The sequence below is a fragment of the Scyliorhinus canicula genome, chromosome 8 (genome assembly GCF_902713615.1).
Source record: "Scyliorhinus canicula chromosome 8, sScyCan1.1, whole genome shotgun sequence".
NCBI classification, from domain to species: Eukaryota; Metazoa; Chordata; class Chondrichthyes; order Carcharhiniformes; family Scyliorhinidae; genus Scyliorhinus; species Scyliorhinus canicula.
In genome coordinates this window covers 179,931,659-179,952,951 of record NC_052153.1, presented here as the reverse complement: position 1 = coordinate 179,952,951, position 21,293 = coordinate 179,931,659, and the positions used below count along the sequence as shown (strand labels likewise).

The 21,293-nt window shown below is 50.3% G+C and overlaps 1 protein-coding gene across 1 annotated transcript in view; it reads right to left on the bottom strand.

Moving 5' to 3' along the window:
• Positions 1-21,293, bottom strand: part of LOC119970712 (15-hydroxyprostaglandin dehydrogenase [NAD(+)]-like) — a 109,060-nt gene that overhangs the window by 20,815 nt on the left and 66,952 nt on the right. The window contains exon 5 of the mRNA XM_038805774.1: positions 863-939. Coding sequence (XP_038661702.1) covers positions 863-939 — 77 coding nt within the window. The remainder of the gene's footprint in view (positions 1-862; positions 940-21,293) is intronic.

Sequence of the window (21,293 nt, the reverse complement as noted above, 5' to 3'; positions counted from 1 at the left end):
AAATAAATCTTTTGGACTTTAACCTGGTGTTGTAAGACTTCTTATGGTGCCCACCCCAGTCCAACACTGGCATCTCCACATCATGGCTAATAAATGAGACAGGGAATTCAGGAGAAACTTCTTTACCCAGGTAGTGGTAAGAATAAGAAAGATGCTACCACCTGGAGTATATGAGGTGAATAGAGCATTTAATGTAAACACATGATCACTGTGTTTACCCCAAGGGGCAGCACGGTAGCATGGTGGTTAGCATAAATGCTTCACAGCTCCAGGGTTTACCACTGTGTTTACCCCAAAGGGCAGCACGGTAGCATGGTGGTTAGCATAAATGCCTCACAGCTCCAGGGTCCCAGGTTCGATTCCCAGCTGGGTCACTGTCTGTGTGGACTCTGCACGTCCTCCCCGTGTGTGCGTGGGTTTCCTCCGGGTGCTCCGGTTTCCTCCCACAGTCCAAAGATGTGCGGATTAGGTGGATTGGCCATGCTAAATTGCCCATAGTGTCCTAAAAAGTAAGGTTAAGGGGGGGGGGGGGGTTGTTGGGTTACGGGTATAGGGTGGATACGTGGGTTTGAGTAGGGTGATCATTGCTCGGCACAACATCGAGGGCCGAAGGGCCTGTTCTGTGCTGTACTGTTCTATGTTCTATGTTCTATGAGTGAGAAAGGAATAGAAGGATATGCTGATAGGGTGAGATGAAATAGAAAAGGAGAAGATTAGTGTGGAGCATAAACATCATATCAAACCAGTTGGGCTGAATGGTCTGTTTGTGTGTTGTAAATTCTATGTACTGCACTTAGCTAACGGTGGTGGACTGGAGGATTATGGCGACAGGTGATCTACTGTTATTGTTTACAATACTTACAGCAAGAGAACGGGTAAAACCAAGCACGCCGTGCTTCGAAGCTGTGTACACTGGACAGTGTGCACCTGGTAGGAAAGCTGAATAAATTAAACAAATGACAGCATAAAATAACATGGATTTATCACCTGCCGTATCTTCGAGGGAAAAAGTTACCTCAGCAACAAACGACCTGACAGCTACCAATAACACACGATTATTCGGGTTTCACCTTCTCTCAAGCCTCGTTGCAATGGTATTTCCAGGCTGCTTTACTCAAACAAACCTTTCCCTCGTGGTCACTTATTCAGTAAAAAAACGCATTGAAGATTTCTACTACATTGGCCCATAATTCGCTGACAGTTCTGACAATAATAATCTTTATTAGTGTCACAAGTCGGCTCAAATTAACATTTCAATGAAGCTACTGTGAAAAGCCCCTAGTTGCCACATCCCGGCACCTATACAGGTACACTGAGGGAGAATTCAGAATGTCCAATTCACTGAACAAGCACGTCTTTCGGGACTTGTGGGAAGAAACCGGAGCAAACCCACACAGACACAAGGAGAACGCGTTGACTCTGCACAGACAGTGATCCAAATCGGGAGTCGAACCAGGGTTCCTGGTGCTGTGAAGCAACAGTGCTAATCACTGTGCTACCATGCCGCTCATCATTACTATGGCCCCTCCATCAGTGCAGTAGCGCTTTCATCTATAAGGAGCAAGAGGGTAACTAGAGAAAGGATTGGCCCACTCAAAGACAAGAGGGAATTTGTGAGTGGAGTCAGAGGAAATGGGTCAGATTCTTAATGAGTACTTTGCATCGGTATTCACCATGGAGAGGGACATGACGGATGTTGAGGTTAGTGATGGATGTTTAAATACTCTAGGTCAAGTCGGCATAAGGAAGGGGGACGTTTTGGGTATTCTAAAAGGCATTAAGGTGGACAAGTCCTCATGTCCAGATGGGATCTGTCCAGGTTACTGAGGGAAGTGAGGGACGAAATAGCTGGGGCCTAAAGAGATATCTTTGCAGCATCCTTGAGCACAGGTGAGGTCCCGGAGGACTGGAGAATTGCTAATGTTGTCCCTTTGTTTAAGAAGGATTAATCCAGGGAATTATAGACCTGTGAGCTTGACATCAGTGGTAGGCAAACTGTTGGAGAAGATACTGAGGGATAGGATCAATTCACATTTGGAAGAAAATAGACTTATCAGTGATAGGCAGCATGGTTTTGTACAGGGAAGGTCATGTCTTACAGACCTAATAGAATTCTTTGAGGAAGTTACAAAGTTAATTGAGGAGAGAAGGCTGTAGATGTCTTATACATGGACTTCAGTTAGGCGTTTGTTAAAGTTTCCCATGACAGGTTGATGGAAAAAGTCAAGTCGCAAGGGGTTCAGGGTGTACTAGCTAGATGGATAAAGAGCTGGCTGGGCAACAGGAGACAGAGAGTAGTGGTGGAAGGGAGTGTCTCAAAATGGAGAAGGGTGACTAGTGGTGTTCCACAGGGATCTGTGCTCGGAGCACTGTTGTTTCTGAAAGACATAAATGATCTGGATGAAGGTATAGGTGGTCTGATTAGCAAGTTTGCAGATGATACTAAGATTGGTGGAGTTGCAGATAGCGAGGAGGACTGTCAGAGAATACAGCAAAATATAGATAGATTGGAGAGTTGGGCAGATAAATGGCAGATGGAGTTCAATCCAGGCAAATGAGAGGTGATGCATTTTGGAAGATCCAATTCAAGAGCGGACTATACGGTCAATGGAAGAGTCCTGAGGAAAATTGATGTACAGAGAGATCTGGAGTTCAAGTCCAATGTACCCTGAAGGTGGCAATGCAGGTCGATAGAGTGGTCAAGAAGGCATACAGCATGCTTGCCTTCATCGGATGGGGTATTGAGTATAAGAGTTGGCAGGTCATGTTACAGTTGTATAGGACTTTGGTTAGGCCACATTTGGAATACTGCATGCAGTTCTGGTCGCCACATTACCAGAAGGATGTGGATGCTTCAGAGAGGGTGCAAAGGAGGTTCACCAGGATGTTGCCTGGTATGCAAGGTGCTACCTATGAAGAAAGGTTGAGTAGATTTAGGATTGTTTTCATTGGAAAGGTGAGGTTGATGGGGTCAACAAAATTATGAGAGGTATGGACAGGGTGGATAGCAACAAGCTTTTTCCAAGAGTGGGGGTGTCAATTACAACGGGTCACGATTTCAAGGTGAGAGGGGGAAAGTTTAAGGGAGATGTGCGTGGAAAGTCTTTTACGCAGAGGGTGGTGGGTGCCTGGAACGCTTTGCCAACGGAGGTGGTAGAGGTGGGCACGATAGCATCATTTAAGATGCATCTAGACAGATATATGAACGGGCGGGAAACAGAGGGAAGTAGATCCTTGGAAAATAGGCGACAGGTTTAGATAAAGGATCTGGATCGGCGCAGGCTGGGAGGGCCAAAGGGCCTGCTCCTATGCTGTAATTTTCTTTGTTCTTATCCTGCACAAGTATTATCATAATTCAATATAAGAAACAAAACAAAAATGGAGAAAATCATGGGACTTCAGACTTGATGGTTTTCACCCCACAGAATTAAAAGGCCAGAAGTGCTAGAAAATGGGGTTAGAATAGTTAGATGTTGTTTTTGACCAGAGTAGATGTGATGGGCCGAGGGGCCATTTCTGTGCTGCAGACCTCCATGACCCAATAACTAACTCTCTGCCAACTACGATCGTTCAGAGCTCTCTTGATTTGGGGTTTGTGTGGTTGGTTTGGAAATTTTCTACAGTCACTCCATTATTTAAGAATGGTAGGAGAAAGAAAGAAGGTGACTACCAGCCGATCAGTTTGACATATGAAAGGCAAGAGATTATTTGCAAAATAAACTCCAATGAATTGGAGGCTATCTTTTGACAAAATTTATAATAGTTGGGAGGTAGGAGACAGAAAGTGAGAAGAGAAGGTTTAACATTTGCTTGGCAGATTTGATACATTGTGACCCCAGGGATTTTTTCTGGTGCTTGAAACTGTCTCCATATTGATTACAGACTTTGATGAAGGCATTATCCTGGTTTGCAGAGGTCACTAAGTTGGATGGGTCCAGAATTAATGCAGCAAATTGCAATGGGACATTGGCAGATTAAGTGAATAAACTAAACTATGGCGGGTACGTGTTCTCCAAGGCGGCCTTCAGGACGTGCGACAAAGCAGAATCGCCGAGCAGAAACTGATACAGTAGTCAAGTTCCGCACACATGAGGACGGCCTCAACTGGGACCTGGGACTCATGTTGCCCAACATCAACTCCCCCCCACCTCGCCCCAACGCAAGATGGCGCCGGAGGGTGGTGACTCTCTGCGAGCTCTCCCGAACAGATTCCTGTACACACATGACTGCACGGCAAAATTTGGTTCCAACTCCATCCAAAAGCTTGCTGAAAATATGACCATGGTGGATCTCGAATAACGATGAGTCAGAATACAGGAGGGAGATAGAGAACCTAGTGGAGTGGTGCAGCAACAATAATCTATCTCTCAATGCCAGCAAAACTAAAGAGCTGGTCCTTGACTTCAGGCACCAGGATAAAGTCCAAAATGATTGTTTCAAACACCTGACGAAGGAGCAGCGCTCCGAAAGTTAGTGTTTGAAACAATCCTGTTGGACTTTAACCTGGTGTTGTAAGACTTCTTACTGTGCTCACCCCAGTCCAACGCCGGCATCTCCACATCATCAACATCAACGTCAGCATCAATGGGGCCGAGGTGGAGATGGTTAGCAGCTTCAAATTCCTAGGGATACATATCTCCAAAAATATGTCCTGGTCCACCCACATCAATGCTACCTCCAAGAAAGCACAACAGCGCCTAGACTTCCTCAGGAAACTAAGGAAATTTGGCATGTCCACATTAACTCTTACCAACTTTTACAGATGCACCATAGAAAACATCCTATCTGGCTGCATCTCAGCCTGGTATGGCAACTGCTTAGCCCAGGACCGCAAGAGACTTTAGAGTGTCGTGAACACAGTCCAGTCCATCACACAAACCGGCCTCACATCCATTGACTCCATCTACACCTCCCACTGCCTGGGGAAAGTGGGCAGCGTAATCAAAGACCCCTCCCTATCAGCTTGCTCACTCTTCCAATTTCTTCCATCTGGCAGGAGATACAAAAGTCTGAGAACATGAACAGACTCGAAAACAGCTTCTTCCCCGTTGTTACCAGACTTCTGAACGACCCTCCTGTGGACAGACCTGATTAACACTACACCCCTGTATGCTTCATCCGATGCCGATGCTTATGTAGTTACATTGTTTACCTTGTGTTGTCCTATTATGTATTTTCTTTTATTTTCATGTACTTAATGATCTGTTGAGCTGCTCACAGAAAAATACTTTTCACTGTACCTCAGTACACGTGACAATAAACAAAAATCCAAATCCAAATCCAAATCCATCTTGCCTGGGCTTGCGAAATTCTACCAACTGACCTGACTTGAGACAATTCACACATCTTTAACCTGTGATTATCCCTCTTTCCAGTTTCTCCATCTGGGCCTGTAAAGACTTAATTACCTGCAAAGATTAACATTCAAAGTATGATCTTGCATCATTGAGTTTGTCGATATAGGTATTTGAACCCACCTCTTCATTCACCTGAGGGAGGAGCTGCGCTTCGAAAGCTAGTGATTCGAAACAAACCTGTTTGAATTTAACCTGGTGTTGTAAAACCTCTTACTATGAATTTGTATGGCATTCCTTTGGATATAGGAGACTGAGCAGGTGATTTGATTGGGATGTTTGACTTGTTGAAGGAATTTTAGTGGAATAGGCATAGAAAAACTATCGCCTCTGATCGGGGAATCAAGGGCCACGGGGAGGTCATCTTAAAAGTACAAGCATGTGGGGTATCAGGAAACAGTTCTTCACATGAAAGACAGCAGAAATCTGGAACTCTCTTCCCAAAAGTCTGTGGTGATAAGACAATTGGACCTTTCAAGAGAAAGAGCAACATGATTTATTGAATACACCATCCCAAACTGATGAGATTGGTGCAATGCTGGTTTTAGGGTGTCAATGATGAGTACTTCTGTGTAAACCTATCTACTTGATTTTGTAAGCTGGACAAGGTTGATTAATCCTGCCCCCTTGGAGTTGCATTGAGAGTCTGTGGCAATGTTATCACTCTCCTATAAAGCCCCAATTAGCTCAGAACCAGATACTACGAATTTACTAAAGCTTAAACCATATCTACATGTTTGTGGTCGGACTGTACTTATGATTGCAAATCCACCTCAGTATTTTGTAACATTTCCGGTTGAGGAACATCCACACAATAATCTTCCAGTTTCTGAAACTCCTCAAGCAATTGCACCATTGTTTTCAACACTTTTACAGGGTGGCATGATAGCACAATGTTTAGCATAGTTGCTTCACAGCTCCAGGGTTCCAGGATCGATTCCCGGCTTGGGTCACTAACTCTGTGGAGTCTGCACCTTCTCCCCGTGTCTGCGTGGGTTTCCTCCGGGTGCTCTGGTTTCAAAGATGTGCAGGTTAGGTGGATTGGCCATGCGACATTGTCCTTAGTATCTGAACAAAAAAGGTTAGGTGGGGTTACTGGGATAGGGTGGAGGTGTGGGCCTAGGTAGGGTGCTCTTTCCAAGGGCTGGTGCAGACTCAATGGGCCGAATGACCCTCTTCTGCCATGTAAATTCTATGATTCTTTGATTCTATGATTCTCTCACTTGTAGATGGGAGACCAAAGATTAAATTAATCCTCACCGGCTGAAGTTCAATGTGCATGACGTTGAAGCAAATCAGGCACCCGTTGATATCCCATTGAACAATTGACTTAAACATTATTGTGACATATAAGCAACAAGTGGCCCCATTAAAATAGCAGGCAAAGGAATTTCTTATGCATGCATGAACATTTTCACTACTGATAGTCACAGTTATTTTAAGCTACAAATATTCTGGAACTGATGTAGATCCTGGGTGCAGCCCAGTGCAAATTACTTATAATTTACCAGTGAAACATATATAGTCCAAAACTGTTCTTGCAGAAGCATATGCACACATACATGCAAGTGAGTAAAATCACCATAGTCCCAGATGACCAAAGGTGGTGATTTAACCTGAGGATTACCACACCTCAAGCCAAGATTGAGAAGGCAGGACCTTCATAAATAACCTCACACGGTACAGGAATTGAACCCATGCTGTTGGCCTCCCTGTGCATCAGAAGCTAGCTGTCCAGCCAACTGAGCTGAACAGGCGCTACATACATGTACACATAGCCACACACACACACACACACATGCACAGACACACAAATATGCACACAGTCACATGCACAGTTTTGTGAGAGCCACGAAGAATCCAGCACAATAGTCTCCAAGAATCATGGGATAACCAATTGTCCCCAGCTGTTAGGATTTGGGCAGGTTACAACACACAGGTACACAAATACTCACAAACACACATGCACAGACACACAAATACTCACTCACAGGGCAGCACGGTGGCGCAGTGGCTTAGCCCTGCTGCCTCACGGCGCTGAGGTCCCAGGTTCGATCCCAGCCCTGGGTCACTGTCCGTGTGGAGTTTGCACATTCTCCCCCTGCTTGCGTCGGTTTCACTCCCACAACCCAAAAGATGTACAGGCTAGGTGGATTGGCCATGCTAAATTGCCCCTTAATTGGAAGAAATGAATTGGGTACTCTAAATTTATAAAAAAAACAAATACTCATACACATGGACACAAACACACAGACACACACACGCTCGCACACACACACACTCCTACACACACATCCTGTCCTTTCTCTTCAGAATTTAATCTCCAAAACCATTGGTATATTTCGGGTGAATCTTGTATCATCTTGAGGAAACTATCACCTCCCAGAGCTTCCTTCCCCAGAACTGAATACAGTTCAGCTTGAAATTGTGTCCAATCAAGACTCTCTACATCTAAGGCATAATCTCATCCCATTTGTATTTCAGTCCCCTTGAGATAAAAGCCAACAGAGGGGCTGGTTTAGCTCACTCAGCTAAATCGCTGGCTTTTAAAGCAGACCAAGCAGGCCAGCAGCACAGTTCGATTCACGTACCAGCCTCCCTGGACAGGCTCCGGAATGTGGCGACTAGGGGCTTTTCACAGTAACTTCATTGAAGCCTACTCGTGAAAATAAGCAATTTTCATTTTCATTTTTCATTTCATTGACCTATTTGATTACTTTTTGAACCTAAACACTAGCTTTTAATTATTTATGTACACCTAAATCTCCAAAGCTCCTGTTCTCTCAACATTAATAAATGCAAGAGCATGTTGTCGTGGTACTTGTGAGACTTTAAACAAACACACTGAGGAGATCACCTGCAAGCTGTCTTGAAATTGCCCCTTGAAATTGCCCCAGCTGTAGGAAGCCCAAGGCCAGACAGTGACAAAGCAAGCTGTATAGTTATTCCATCCGTGGCACAGTGGCCAAGGGCCCGGGCTCGATGCTGACCTTGGGTGACTGTGTGGAGTCTGCGCGTTCTCGCCATGTCTGCGTGGGTTTCCTCCAGGTGCTCTGGTTTCCTCCCACATTCCAAAGATGTGCCGGTTAGGTGGATTGGCCATGATAAATTGCGCCTTAGTGTCCAAAGGTTAGTTGGGGTTCTGGGGATAGGGCAGGGTATTTGGCCTGGGCCGGTGCTCTTTTGGAGGGTCGGTGCAGACTCGATGGGTCGAACAGCCTCCTTCTGCACTGTAGGGATTTTGTGATTAATTTTTCTAACCATGATGTAGTTTCTGATCATTTCATAAGCTCTCAACCAAAGCCATTTTCATAGAATTTCATAGAATTTACAGTGCAGAAGGAGGCCATTCGGCCCATCGAGTCTGCACCGGCTCTTAGAAAGAGCACCCTACCCAAGGTCGACACCTCCACCTTATCCCCATAACCCAGTAACCCCACCCACCACTAAGGGAAATTTTGGACACTAAGGGCAATTTATCATGGCCAATCCACCTAACCTGCACATCTTTGGACTGTAGGAGGAAACCGGAGCACCCGGAGGAAACCCACGCACACACGGGGAGGATGTGCAGACTCTGCACAGACAGTGACCCAAGCCGGGAATCGAACCTGGGACCCTGGAGCTGTGAAGCAATTATGCTATCCCCAATGCTACCATGCTGCCCTTCTGCCAAGTGGGGGCCTGGCTCTGCCAATAAATTCTGCTCCAGAACATACAGAGGTATAAGTCCCTGTAAATACTGTGCAAACCATTGTGCAGTGCACAATCTGAAATGTGATTGAGAATGTATGCAGTGTCTTTTCTTTGACCTGATTCTTCAATTTTGTTGTAGAAAGAGCGGTCAGTTACATCTAATTAAAAATCAGCACAGACATTTTATTCATGGGATTCGGGCGTGGGTGGGAAGGCCAGCATTTGTTACCCATCCCTAATTGCCCTCGAATTGCTCGGCCATTGCAGAGGGCAGTTGAGAGTCAATCACATTTGCTGTGGATCTGGAGTAACATGTACACCAGACTGGTAAGGATGGCAGAGTTCAATTCTTAAAGATTTCGTAAAAGTGGGATAATCATTGATTATAACCATTTAATTGTTTGCCTATATAGGGAGAATGGACTTTTGTTCATAGAAAGAAGGTTCTCTGGGGTTCAGATCATTGAGGGGTTGTGTCTAGCCTTAGTAAGATGGTTATAAGACAGTTAATGGGTTAGAGATGATGTAATTAATGGGAGGAGCCAGGTCAGTAGCAAGTAATTTTGCTTTTAGTCTGCCATCGACAGGATGACTTGCAGGTTGTACTTGGAAAGGGTGAAAATTAGTGAATCAGATAACTTTTTAACGACAATCAATGGTATTGTCATGGTCACTATTGCTGAGACTAGCTTTAAATTATACATATTGTTACAGCACCGGACTAAAACCCAATGTACGTTAGGAAACTGGACAAGAACATTTTAAAAAATTTGTAAACTGTGAAGGGTCCTTCAAACCCCAAGAGTAATTCCGCTGACAAACTGGAATCTTTCATATATCAAACAAACTTTATTCTTAACACAGGACGAATGCATTAACATCACAGAAAGTAGATTACAATTAACAGTTATACAATTCTTAACAATAAAAGGAAACACTTTAACTTCTAACTTATACCTTCTCTATCGCCAATTAAGCAAAGCCCAATACAGGTCAAAAGTCACATGTAAATAAAGTTAGCAAACACAGAGATACTTGCTATCCTTTGTAAAGAGACTTGATTTCAGCAAAGGAGAGAGATCCTTTCCAGACACAACCTGCAAGTCCTTCTGTCTTTGGCGAACTGAAAGCTAAACTGTTTGCTACAGACCTGGCTCCTCCCATTAATTACATGAACTCAATCCACTACCTGTTTTATGACCATCTTACTAAGGCGAAACGCAACCGCTCAATTATTTAAACCCCAGTAAACCTTCTTTCTATAAACAAAAGTCCATTCACCCTATGTAGGTAAACAATTAAAAATCAGCACAGACATTTTATTAATGGGATTCGGGTGTGGGTGGGAAGGCCAGCATTTGTTACCCACCCCTAATTGCCCTCAAATTGAGTGGCTTGCTCGGCCATTGCAGAGGGCAGTTAAGAGTTAATTACATTTGCTGTGGATCTGGAGTCACATGTACGGAGTCTGCACATCCTCCCCGTGTGTGCGTGGGTTTCCTCCGGGTGCTCCGGTTTCCTCCCACAGTCCAAAGATGTGCAGGTTAGGTGGATTGGCCATGCTAAATTGCCCTTAGTGCTGGGTGGGGTTACTGGGTTATGGGGATAGGGTGGAGGTGTTGACCTCGGGTAGGGTGCTCTTTCCAAGAGTCGGTGCAGACTCGATGGGCCGAGTGGCCTCCTTCTGCACGGTAAATTCTATGATAAAGGGTTATAAACAATGATTATCACACTTCTACAACATCTTAGATGCATCTTTTTCAGACACACCACCTGCCTGAATGTTAAATTAGGATTTAAAAAAATATTACTGCAAGATATATAACACAACATAACAATAATAATAATTGCTAATTGTCACAAGTAGGCTCCAATGGAGTTATTGTGAAAATCCCCTAGTCGCCACATTCCTGCGCCTGTTTGGGGAGGCCGGTACGGGAACTGAACCCACACTGCTGCCTTATTCTGCATTACAAGCCAGCTGTTTAGCCCACTGTGCTAAACCAGCCCCAACAAATGGAACATTTTCCTCCATTCAGCACAATATAAGTACATTGTGCGACTTTAAAATTACGGCCTTGCCTGCAGATTTCTTCCATGCAGAGATCTCCTTAAAACACCAAAGGGATGATTCCCCCCCACCTCACCGGGGTGTGTTTCTTGGTGACCAGACCTGCCTGTCATTGGCTGGCGGCGGGATCTTCTGGTCCTGCCGATGCCAATGGAATTTCCCATTGAATCCACGGGTTTCCCCACGGGAGGGGGTGCATCTTCGTCGTCGGGACTAGAAGATCCCACTGGCGGAAGCAGCCAGAAAATCCACACCCCCCAACTTTACAATGGGTTCCTCAAACACAGTACTGTACGGTACAGTACAGAGCAGTAACCCTGTGCAACAAAGAATTATTTTATAAACAGAGGTTCATAGCCGTTCCTCAATGTACAAACAGCAGAGAAATCTAAAAAACAAAGTTGACAGTACATTACCTGTTCTGTAGATTAGGGCACTGCGCAATATTGCATAAAATTATTTTGATAAGAAAAGTTCACAGAGTTCCTTAACAAACACAGCGAACAGTGTATTACAAACTGTTTAATATTAAGTTTAGTTTAGTATGGAAGGCTGGGTAGCTGAAAATGCAGTAAAAAAACTAGTTTCCTCACGTGTACAGAAAGGACAAAATTGCGGCAGACTCACGGATTCACCTGGTTGTGCGATGGTGTCATCACATGGGGGAAGGGAGGGGCTTGATAACATCATCAAATGGCTCGCAGCCATTAAAACGGGGAATACCAGGCGGAATTCTCCGACCTCCCGCCATTCTCCGATGCGTGGCAAAACGGGCGCCCGGTCGCTCGGAGAATCGGCGAGAACGGTCGCAGCGGCGATTCTCCGCAGGAGAGCCGAAGTCCCGCCGGCATGACTGGATGTCGTGCAGGCGCCGTTCTAACATGGTATAAAGCAGCATCAGCCAGACGGCATTGGGGGTGGGGAGCCCGGGAGGGGGAGCGGCACAGCCGTGTCTGCGGGCAGTGTCGGGGGGACTGCCGGGGTTGGGGTGGGCAGGGCGGGGAGGCACACATCCGGCGTGTTGGGGGGGGTGTGGGCACACATCCAGGGGTGGGGGTGGAGAAGGAGCGGTGGGGGCAACAAAGGCTGCGGGCAGCCACGGCCCGCCATGGCAGGGTGGATCCAACGGCCAGATCTCATGACGGTGGACATGCGGCTGTCCACCCTACCCGTTCGCTTCGCGGCGCAGGCAGCCCGGCTGCCCTGACGTGTTCCAGGCCCCCCCCCCCCCCCCCCCCCCCACCAAACTGGCGGCACCCACCAGCGGGCATGTCCAGGGCGGCACATACAGGAGCCCCCCTGGTGCGGGCACTGCCACCAGGCGGTGACCCTGGAAGTAGGGACAGCCAACAGGTCTCAGGGCACCGAGCGGGCAGGGGTGGGGCGCATGCTGGCAACCGTGCCGGACATGTAACCCATGGCGCCTGATTGTGGTGGGGTGTATACCAACGCTGAAAACCCTGTCTATCACACCCCCTACAGATAGTACAATGTTTAGCCATCTTCCAGCGTTGTTGGCCACCGTGATGGGGGCTGCTACCCTGCATGAGGCCCAGTGGGAGCTGGAGCACGGGCGTGATAGGGAGGTTGCGGAGCCTGTTGTAAAGCAGCGGGCTGCGGCGGGGTACATGCAAGCTGCCCAGGCCGCTTGGCCACACACCCAAGAGGCACAGGAGGAGCACCACGCCATGTGGGAGCCACAGCAAGAGGATACCGAGGAGGAGGAGGAGGGTGCGCCACGGCCACGGAGACGTCCAATGCGACAACGTGTGTACCGGCCCCGCATGTCTTTCGAGGACCCTCTGGACAGGGCTTGCAGATGGAGACTCCGGCTGAGCCGGGAGACCATCGCTCACATCTGCCACCTGATGGCACTCCTGGCACCATGTGGGACCGGGGGTGGACATGCCCACCCGGTAGCCGTCAAGGTGACGGTCGCCCTCAACTTCTTCGCGACGGGGTCGTTCCAGTCACTGATGTCCGGCATCTCCCAGCCATCGGTGCACAGGTGCATCCAGGCCATCACCAACGCCCTGTGTGAAATCGCGGACCAGTACAGACAGTTCCCTGTGGACTGCGCCCACCAGGATGCCCGCACAGCGGGTTTTGCCGCTGTTGCCCGGATACCCATAGTGCAGTGGGCGATCGATGGAGTGCACATCGCCATGCGGCCCACGTCGGAGGAAAGGGTCATGTGCCTGAACAGGAAGGGAACATATTCAATGTGCAGGTGGTCTGTGACCACATGATGACGATCCTGCACGTCTGCGCCAGGTACCCTGGCAGTGCGCATGACTCCTTTATACTCTCCCAATTGTTCATGCCCACCATATTTGAGGGACACCCCCCCTGCCTGCAGAGCTGGTTGCTGGGCGACAGGAGTTATCCATTGCGGACGTGGCGGATGCCGCCTATCCGGAGGCCACAGTCCGACGCGGAGCGCCGCTACAATGGTGCCCATGCAGCGACCAGGAGTGTGGTTGAGAGGTGCTTTGGGCTGCTGAAGATGCTCTTCAGGTGCCTGGACCGCTCTGGGGGGGCCCTACAGTACCCGTCGGAGAGGGTCGGCCGCATCAGCGTAGTCTGCTGCGTCCTGCACAATATAGCCCAGCAGAGGGGCGATGTGCTGGAGGAGGAGGAGGAGGATGGTCAGGATGAGGGGAACTCTTCTCCAGATGAGGGGAATGGCGAGGGGGAAGCAGATGCAAGGGACGTGGGAGATGGACCGTAACAGGAGGCTGCCAAGTGCCATCGGCTGAGCCAGCAGGCACGGGTGTCGCTGGTAACTGCACGTTTCGGCAACCACTGTGGGCATCAGCAGTGATGGGCATGGGCACAGACAGCAGTGTTCAGCACTCCCCCACCACCACCCACCCTCACCTACCCCACAACCGACCACCCTCACCTCCCCCACCACCGGCCACCCTCACCTCCCCCACCACCGATCACCCTCACCTCCCCCACCACCACATCACCCGCATGCATACGACCCCTCCATGACACATTCACCTGCGGCACAACGGTTTGGGGGCAAACGGTTGATGGTGTGAGCAGGTCTGGTACAAGCATGAAGGATGATGACAGCCCACCGTGCGATGGGCTCCGAGCCATACATCATTCGACAATGTCTGACTCATGGCCACATCAAGATCTTCCACCTGGGTGGACACTGCACGCGGCCCAGACACTGCATCCCATGGCCCTGACGTATGGCTGGGGGGCGGGTTGGGGTTGGAGAACCGTGAGGGGCCGGGGGCGTGGAGGTGCCCCTCACACACACTGGCACCTACCTGCAGGGGGAGCCGGAACGGGCACGAGCACCTCCTCCTCGCTCGGGGTGCCCGGTGGCCCCCGGGGCTCTCCATGGGATGGGGCTGCGAGCGGATCCAGCACCCGGGGCACCACCAACACTTTGCCCTTCCAGTCCTGGAGGCCCGCGCTGGTATCAAACAGGGTCTGGATGATCGCAGTCATGGAGCTCAGGGAGTTTGCCATCCCTGTCTGGCTCTGCACAACGCCGTCCATCACCTGGGCAATGGCGCTGATGCTCTCAGCGATGGACTGCTGGGACCGGGCCATGGACTGCTGAGACCCTGCCATGGACTGCTTAGACTGTGCCATGGACTGCTGAGACCGTGCCATGGATTGCTGAGACCGTGCCATGGACTGCTGAGACCGTGCCATGCACTGCTGAGACCGTGCCATGCACTGCTGAGACCGGGCCATGGACTGCTGAGACCGTGCCATGGACTGCTGAGACCGTGCCATGGACTGCTGAGACCCTGCCATGGACTGCTGAGACCGGGCCATGGACTGCTTAGACCGGGCCATGGACTGCTGAGACCGTGCCATGGACTGCTGAGACCGTGCCATGGACTGCTGAGACCCTGCCATGGACTGCTGAGACCGGGCCATGGACTGCTGAGACCGTGCCATGGACTGCTGAGACCGGGCCATGGACTGCTGAGACCGTGCCATGGACTGCTGAGACCGTGCCATGGACTGCTGAGACCGTGCCATGGACTGCTGAGACCGTGCCATGGACTGCTGAGACCGTGCCATGGACTGCTGAGACCGTGCCATGGACTGCTGAGACCGTGCCATGGACTGCTGAGACCGGGCCATGGACTGCTGAGACCGTGCCATGGACTGCTGAGACCGTGCCATGGACTGCTTAGACCGTGCCATGGACTGCTGAGACCGTGCCATGGACTGCTGAGACCGTGCCATGGACTGCTTAGACCGTGCCATGCACTGCTGAAACCGTGCCATGGACTGCTGAGACCGTGCCAGGTTGTTGAGCACCTCTGCGATGTACAGCTGGCCTTGGCTCATGGCTGCCTGTGAGACGGCAGCCCTGTCCTGGGCCGCGGAGGACACGTGCACAGACAGCCCCAGGCCCTGCAAACTCAGTCCCATGCCCAACACTGTCGTCACCATTGTCTCCACCGCGGACGCCACCCGTGCGGTGTTGGCCTGTGTGGCACTCATGACCGGCACCATTTCCTGCTCCTGCACTTGCGGCTGCAGGTGCTGGAAACCGTCCGTCCGTCACACTAGCACGCCCCTGGATCCCTGATTGCATCGGGTCTATGGGTGTGTGGGGGAACTCCAGGAACCCGGGACCCATCTGAGTGGCAGGTGTTTGCCGGGGCTGGGCTGCCCTCTGACCGTCCGGCCCCTCGGCTGCTCCTACCTCCATCTGCTGTACCGGATCGGCTGTGTGGTGCGCACCAGTTAGTTTCCCAGAAACCTCATCGATAAAATGGCCAACCGAGATGAGAGTCTCTGCAGTGGCGGAGGGTGAAGGGGACAGCTGTGAAGCAACCTCGGTGTCTTCATCGGACCTGCGGTCGGGGGTACCCTGGGGTGCCATGTCCCATATGTTCGTCCCCTCCATGGTGGTGCCGTGTTGTGTTCTTTCCTGTCTGTCTGTCCCCTGTGTGCTAGTGTCCTGTGTCATTGTGTCGTGCCTGTCTGTCCCCTGTGTACTGGTGTCCTGGGTCATCATGTCATCGCTGGACTGGGCTGGGGGGCTGTTGTTGGAGCTGCCCTCCCCGTCGCTGCTGGAGTCCCTTGGGCTGGCCGCCCAGGCGTTGGCCGGGGGCGGTGTCTGCCAGATGCGCCCGGTTGATCTGTGTCAGCTGGCCGTCCAGGCGTTGGCCGGGGGCGGTGTCTGCCAGATGTGCCCGGTTGGTCTGCGTTGCCTGGCCGTCCAGGCGCTGGATGCGGGTGGTGTCTGTCAGGTGCTCCGGGTCGGTCACCGCGTGGACCTGCAACACATAATACACCATCATGGTTAGGCAGGTGGAGGGGGTGTGGGTAGTGGTACTGGGTGAGGGGGGAGTGCTGAGGGCACAGTGCTGAGGGGAAATGGCTGGGGGTAGTGTGCTGAGGGAAGAGGGCTGAGGGGAGAATGCTGAGGGGAGAGTGCTCGGGGTAGTGTGCTGAGGGGAGAGTGCTGAGGGGAGAGTGCTGAGGGGAGAGTGCTCGGGGTAGTGTGCTGAGGGGAGTGTGCTGAGGGGAGAGTGCTGAGGGGAGAGTGCTCGGGGTAGTGTGCTGAGGGAAGAGTGCTGAGGGGAGAGTGCTGAGGGGAGAGTGCTGAGGGGAGAATGCTGAGGGGAGAGTGCTCGGGGTAGTGTGCTGAGGGAAGAGTGCTGAGGGGAGAGTGCTGAGGGGAGAATGCTGAGGGGAGAGTGCTGAGGCAAGAGGGCTGAGGGGAGAATGCTGAGGGGAGAGTGCTGAGGGGAGAGTGCTGAGGGGAGAATGCTGAGGGGAGAGTGCTCGGGGTAGTGTGCTGAGGGGAGAGTGCTGAGGGAAGAGTGCTGAGGGGAGAATGCTGAGGGGAGAGTGCTCGGGGTAGTGTGCTGAGGGGAGAGTGCTGAGGGGAGAGTGCTGAGGGGAGAGTGCTGAGGGGAGAGTGCTGAGGGGAGAATGCTGAGGGGAGAGTGCTCGGGGTAGTGTGCTGAGGGAAGAGTGCTGAGGGGAGAGTGCTGAGGGGAAAGGGGCCAGGCAGAGGGGGATCTCACTTGGTGGCACGCCCCCGATCTCGGCATGGGCAATCTCCCGGCCCTCGAGTGCACCAGCTATAACCAGTGCTCTCTGCTCGTGCACGGTGAGGGGCCGCAAGTCAGGTTCACCCCCTCCGGTTCAGGCACGCTCTCGCTGGTTTGGGCGCTCTTCTCCTGGGGGCGGGGGGAGGGGGGGAAATTACAGCATTGCTAGGCGGTCCGATGCATGCAGTTGGATCTCCGTTGGCATGGGTGCAGAGGGCACAAGCCAATGCGGCTTGCATGGGTGGCTGCAGCCATGCGGGTCACAGCTGTGGTTGTACCATCCCCCTGGGGCGGGAGTAGGTGTCACATATATGGGGGGTAGGGGGGGTTGGTGCCATGGGCACATTGCTGGGTACTCACCCTGGCTGCCCTCAGTAGGTCGTTGAGCTTTTTGCGGTACTACTTGCCAGTCCTGGGTATCAACGCGATGGCACTGACGGCCGCGCCCACCTCCCTCCACAGATGCCGGGCCACGTTGGGTGGCACCCTCTGGCCGGGTCCAGGGAACAGATGCCCTCTCCTTTCCTCGAGGGCATCCAGGAGCATCTCCAGGTCGTGGTTGGTGAACCGCGGCGCTGCCTGGCATGGCGCCATGTTGCTCCATCGGCAGCCTGTAAGCTCGCGTCGCCTTATGTGCGACGCAGTGCTGCGCGATTGAGTAACGCATCATCTCCGACGCTGCTCCGAGGCCGCGCCCCCGCGCTTTCCACCGTGCCCCTGCTGGCCCCCTTGTACAGCGCAGAATGGGGTCCGGGACGGGCGCCGACCGCGGAGTGAAACACTCCCGTTTTGGCGCCGTCGGAGCGGAGAATCGCGGCCACTGTACTTCAGATGGAAACAAGACATAAAAAAAATCTCTTTAAAACAAATCCACTTCAAAAGGGGACACTTCAAACAGGGATTTACTGTATCCTGGACTTATTAATTGAATTTAAATTCCACCAGCTGCTATGGTGTGATTTGAACCCATGCCTCCAGGACATTAGTCGGCGTCTCTGGATTACTAGTCTAATGATACCACTACTCCAGCCACCTAGCTTTTACATATCGAAAGAACTTGCATTTTATATAGTGCCTTTGTTAACCTCAATATGTGAAGTGTGTATATTGTTGTATGTTAATTAATATGTAAGAAATACACTGTAACCTGTTCCTTAGTTCATGGCTCCCTTCATCAGCCGGAACAATGCAGCCAGAAGCTGCACTGACTGTGTTACTCCGGGAGCACTTGGAATAAAAATGTCAATGCCGTTTTGAGTCTTTTCAATAAACGTCAGGATTTATGAAATATTTATTTTCCAAGTAGCAGCATTTCTTGCCAAGATCCGATCGTTATCTATCGTGTCAGCTGGCTTGCCTGGGCTATCACCTCACCAATCTTTTCCCAAGACAGCAGTCTAAACAATAATCTTCGAATGGAAAACACAAGGAAAAAATCCATTTTATTGTTCTTGGAAGAGGTGTGAGTGACACACACGCCTCTGGGACTTGGTAAAGCTGACAATTACCAACGTGCAACTGAGAAATATCCTGGCGTGAAGATCTCTGAGAAAGGCCATTGTGACTGAAGAAGTGAGCTTCCTATTACAACATTGCGTTTTCGGATCTTTGACCTCTGCTTCCCTTTGGTCCCGCATCCCTCAAATCAGTTGGTTTCTCTGTGAAAACTGAAAGCCAAGGCCCTCTCGTTTGGCCATGATCCTATTGAATGGCAGAGCAGTCTCAAGGGCCCAAACGGCCGACACCTGATCCTATTTCTTATGGTCTTATGGTAAAACAGATAATTGCATTGGGAGTGCAGTGGGTCACAAACATGGCCTTATTTCTGCTGCAGCCAAACCCAGCATTTCATCAGTTCATAATGAGGCCTGTCAGCGGGCAACCATGATATACTCCCAGGTTATGGGCTGGATTCTCCGTTGTGGTTCCAGCTCGCTACCAATGCCAGACAGTGCGGAGAATTTGGCGCTCAGCCAAAACTCCATTCACCGCAGCGGGAACAGAGATTCCTGCCAGTGTGAGGGAACGGAGAATCTAAGTCTCTGTCTTACCAGGTGTTCTTGGTCGTCTCTGGTCAATACATTCTACTCGGTATCAATACCATGAAACCAGACTGTCGCTAAATGTAACTTTTCTTTATTATTCTTTCATGGAGTGTGAGTATCACTGGCTCGGCCAGCATTTATTGCCCAATCCTAATTGCCCCTGAGAAAGTGGTGGTTAGTCGTGTTCCTGAACCGAAGCAGGGCTGCGGGTTGCAGGTACACTCACAGCGCTGTTAGAGACTTCCTCAATGAGAGTCTTGCTGCTTCATTGCTTTGTCAACAACAAGGTGCATTTATATACAGCAACTTTAATGTGATAAAACTCCTCAAAGTACTCCACAAACGTGCAACCAGAAAGAGCTGGACTCCAAGCCAAGTAAGGAGATAAGAGAGCCAGTATCCAGATGCTTGGATTGAGGATTAAAGAAGCATCTTGAAGGAAGAGAGATGGATGCATTTAGGGAGGAAGTTCCATAAGTTAGGAGCAAGATGGTTAGAAGGCGTGTCCACCATTGAAAGAACAATGAAAGTAACTAACAGGACTTAGAAACATAGAAAATAGGAGCAAGAGGAGGCATTTGGCCCTTTGAGCCTGCTCCGCCATTCATTACAATCATGGCTGAACATCCAACTCAATATCCTATTCCCGCCTTCCCCCCATATCCTTTGATTCCCTTTGCCCCAAGTGCTGTATCTAAGTGCTTCTTGAAAACATACAATGTTTTGCCTCAACTTCTTTCTGTGGTAGCGAATTTCACAGGCCGACCACTCTCTGGTGAAGAAAGTTCTCCTTATCTTTGTCCTAATAGGTCTCCCCCATATCCTCAGACAGTGACCCCTGGTTCTGGACACCCCCGCCATCGAGAACATCCCTCTGCCATCTACCCTGTCTAGCCCTGTTAGAATTTTATAGGTTTCTATGAGATCCCTTTCTAATTCTTCGGAACTCCAGTGAATACAATCCTAACCGACTCAATCTCTCCTCAGCGAGATTTCCTCAAATATTCTCCTGCTCCGTTGATATAACGTCACCAGTGGAACGTATTGTGCGTTGGAGACGTTATGGTGATCAACTGCAAGGCGCTCTGAGAACATTCCTGACCATCAGTTAGAATCATAGCAGGTTTACAGCACAGAAAGAGGCCATTTGGCCCATTGTGTCTGGGCAAGCTCTAAAACGAGTCACCCAGCTTAATCCCACTTTCCAGCATTTGGTCCATAGCCCTGCAGGTTGCAGCACTTCAGGTGCCTATCCAGACACCTTTAAAATGAGGGTTCTGCCGCTATCACCCTTTCAGGCACTGAGTTCCAGGTCCCCTGTGACTCTCTGATTGAAGAAACATTCCTTCACCTCCCCTTCAATTCTTCTACCAATCACTTTAAACCTAAGCCCTCGAGTAACTGACTTCTCTGCCAAAGCCAATAAACTCTTCCCATCCACTCTATCCAGGCCCCTCACAATTTTGTACATCTCAATCAAATCTCCTCTCAGCCTCTTCTGTTCTGTCCCTGTACTGTTCTATGCTTTAATATCCACAGGCAAAGCAGTGTCTTCTAATTCATATGTCGCGAATGGATTGCATACCGATTGCATTCCTCCAGCATGGTAGCATTGTGGATAGCACAATTGCTTCACAGCTCCAGGGTCCCAGGTTCGATTCCGGCTTGGGTCGCTGTCTGTGCGGAGTCTGCACATCCTCCCCGTGTGTGCGTGGGTTTCCTCCGGGTGCTCCGGTTTCCTCCCACAGTCCAAAGATGTGCAGGTTAGGTGGATTGGCCATGATAAATTGCCCTTAGTGTCCAAAATTGCCCTTAGTATTGGGTGGGGTTACTGGGTTATGGGGATAAGGTGGAGGTGTTGACCTCGGGTAGGGTGCTCTTTCCAAGAGCCGGTGCAGACTCGATGGGCCGAATGGCCTCCTTCCGCACTGTAAATTCTATGATAATTCAGCCCTCTTGCATCACTTCCATCACTTTGACATTAGTGGCCGTGCCTTCAGCCATCTGGCCCCTAAACTCTGGACATCCCTCCCTAAATCTATCCATCTCTCTTCCTTTAGGACACTCTTTG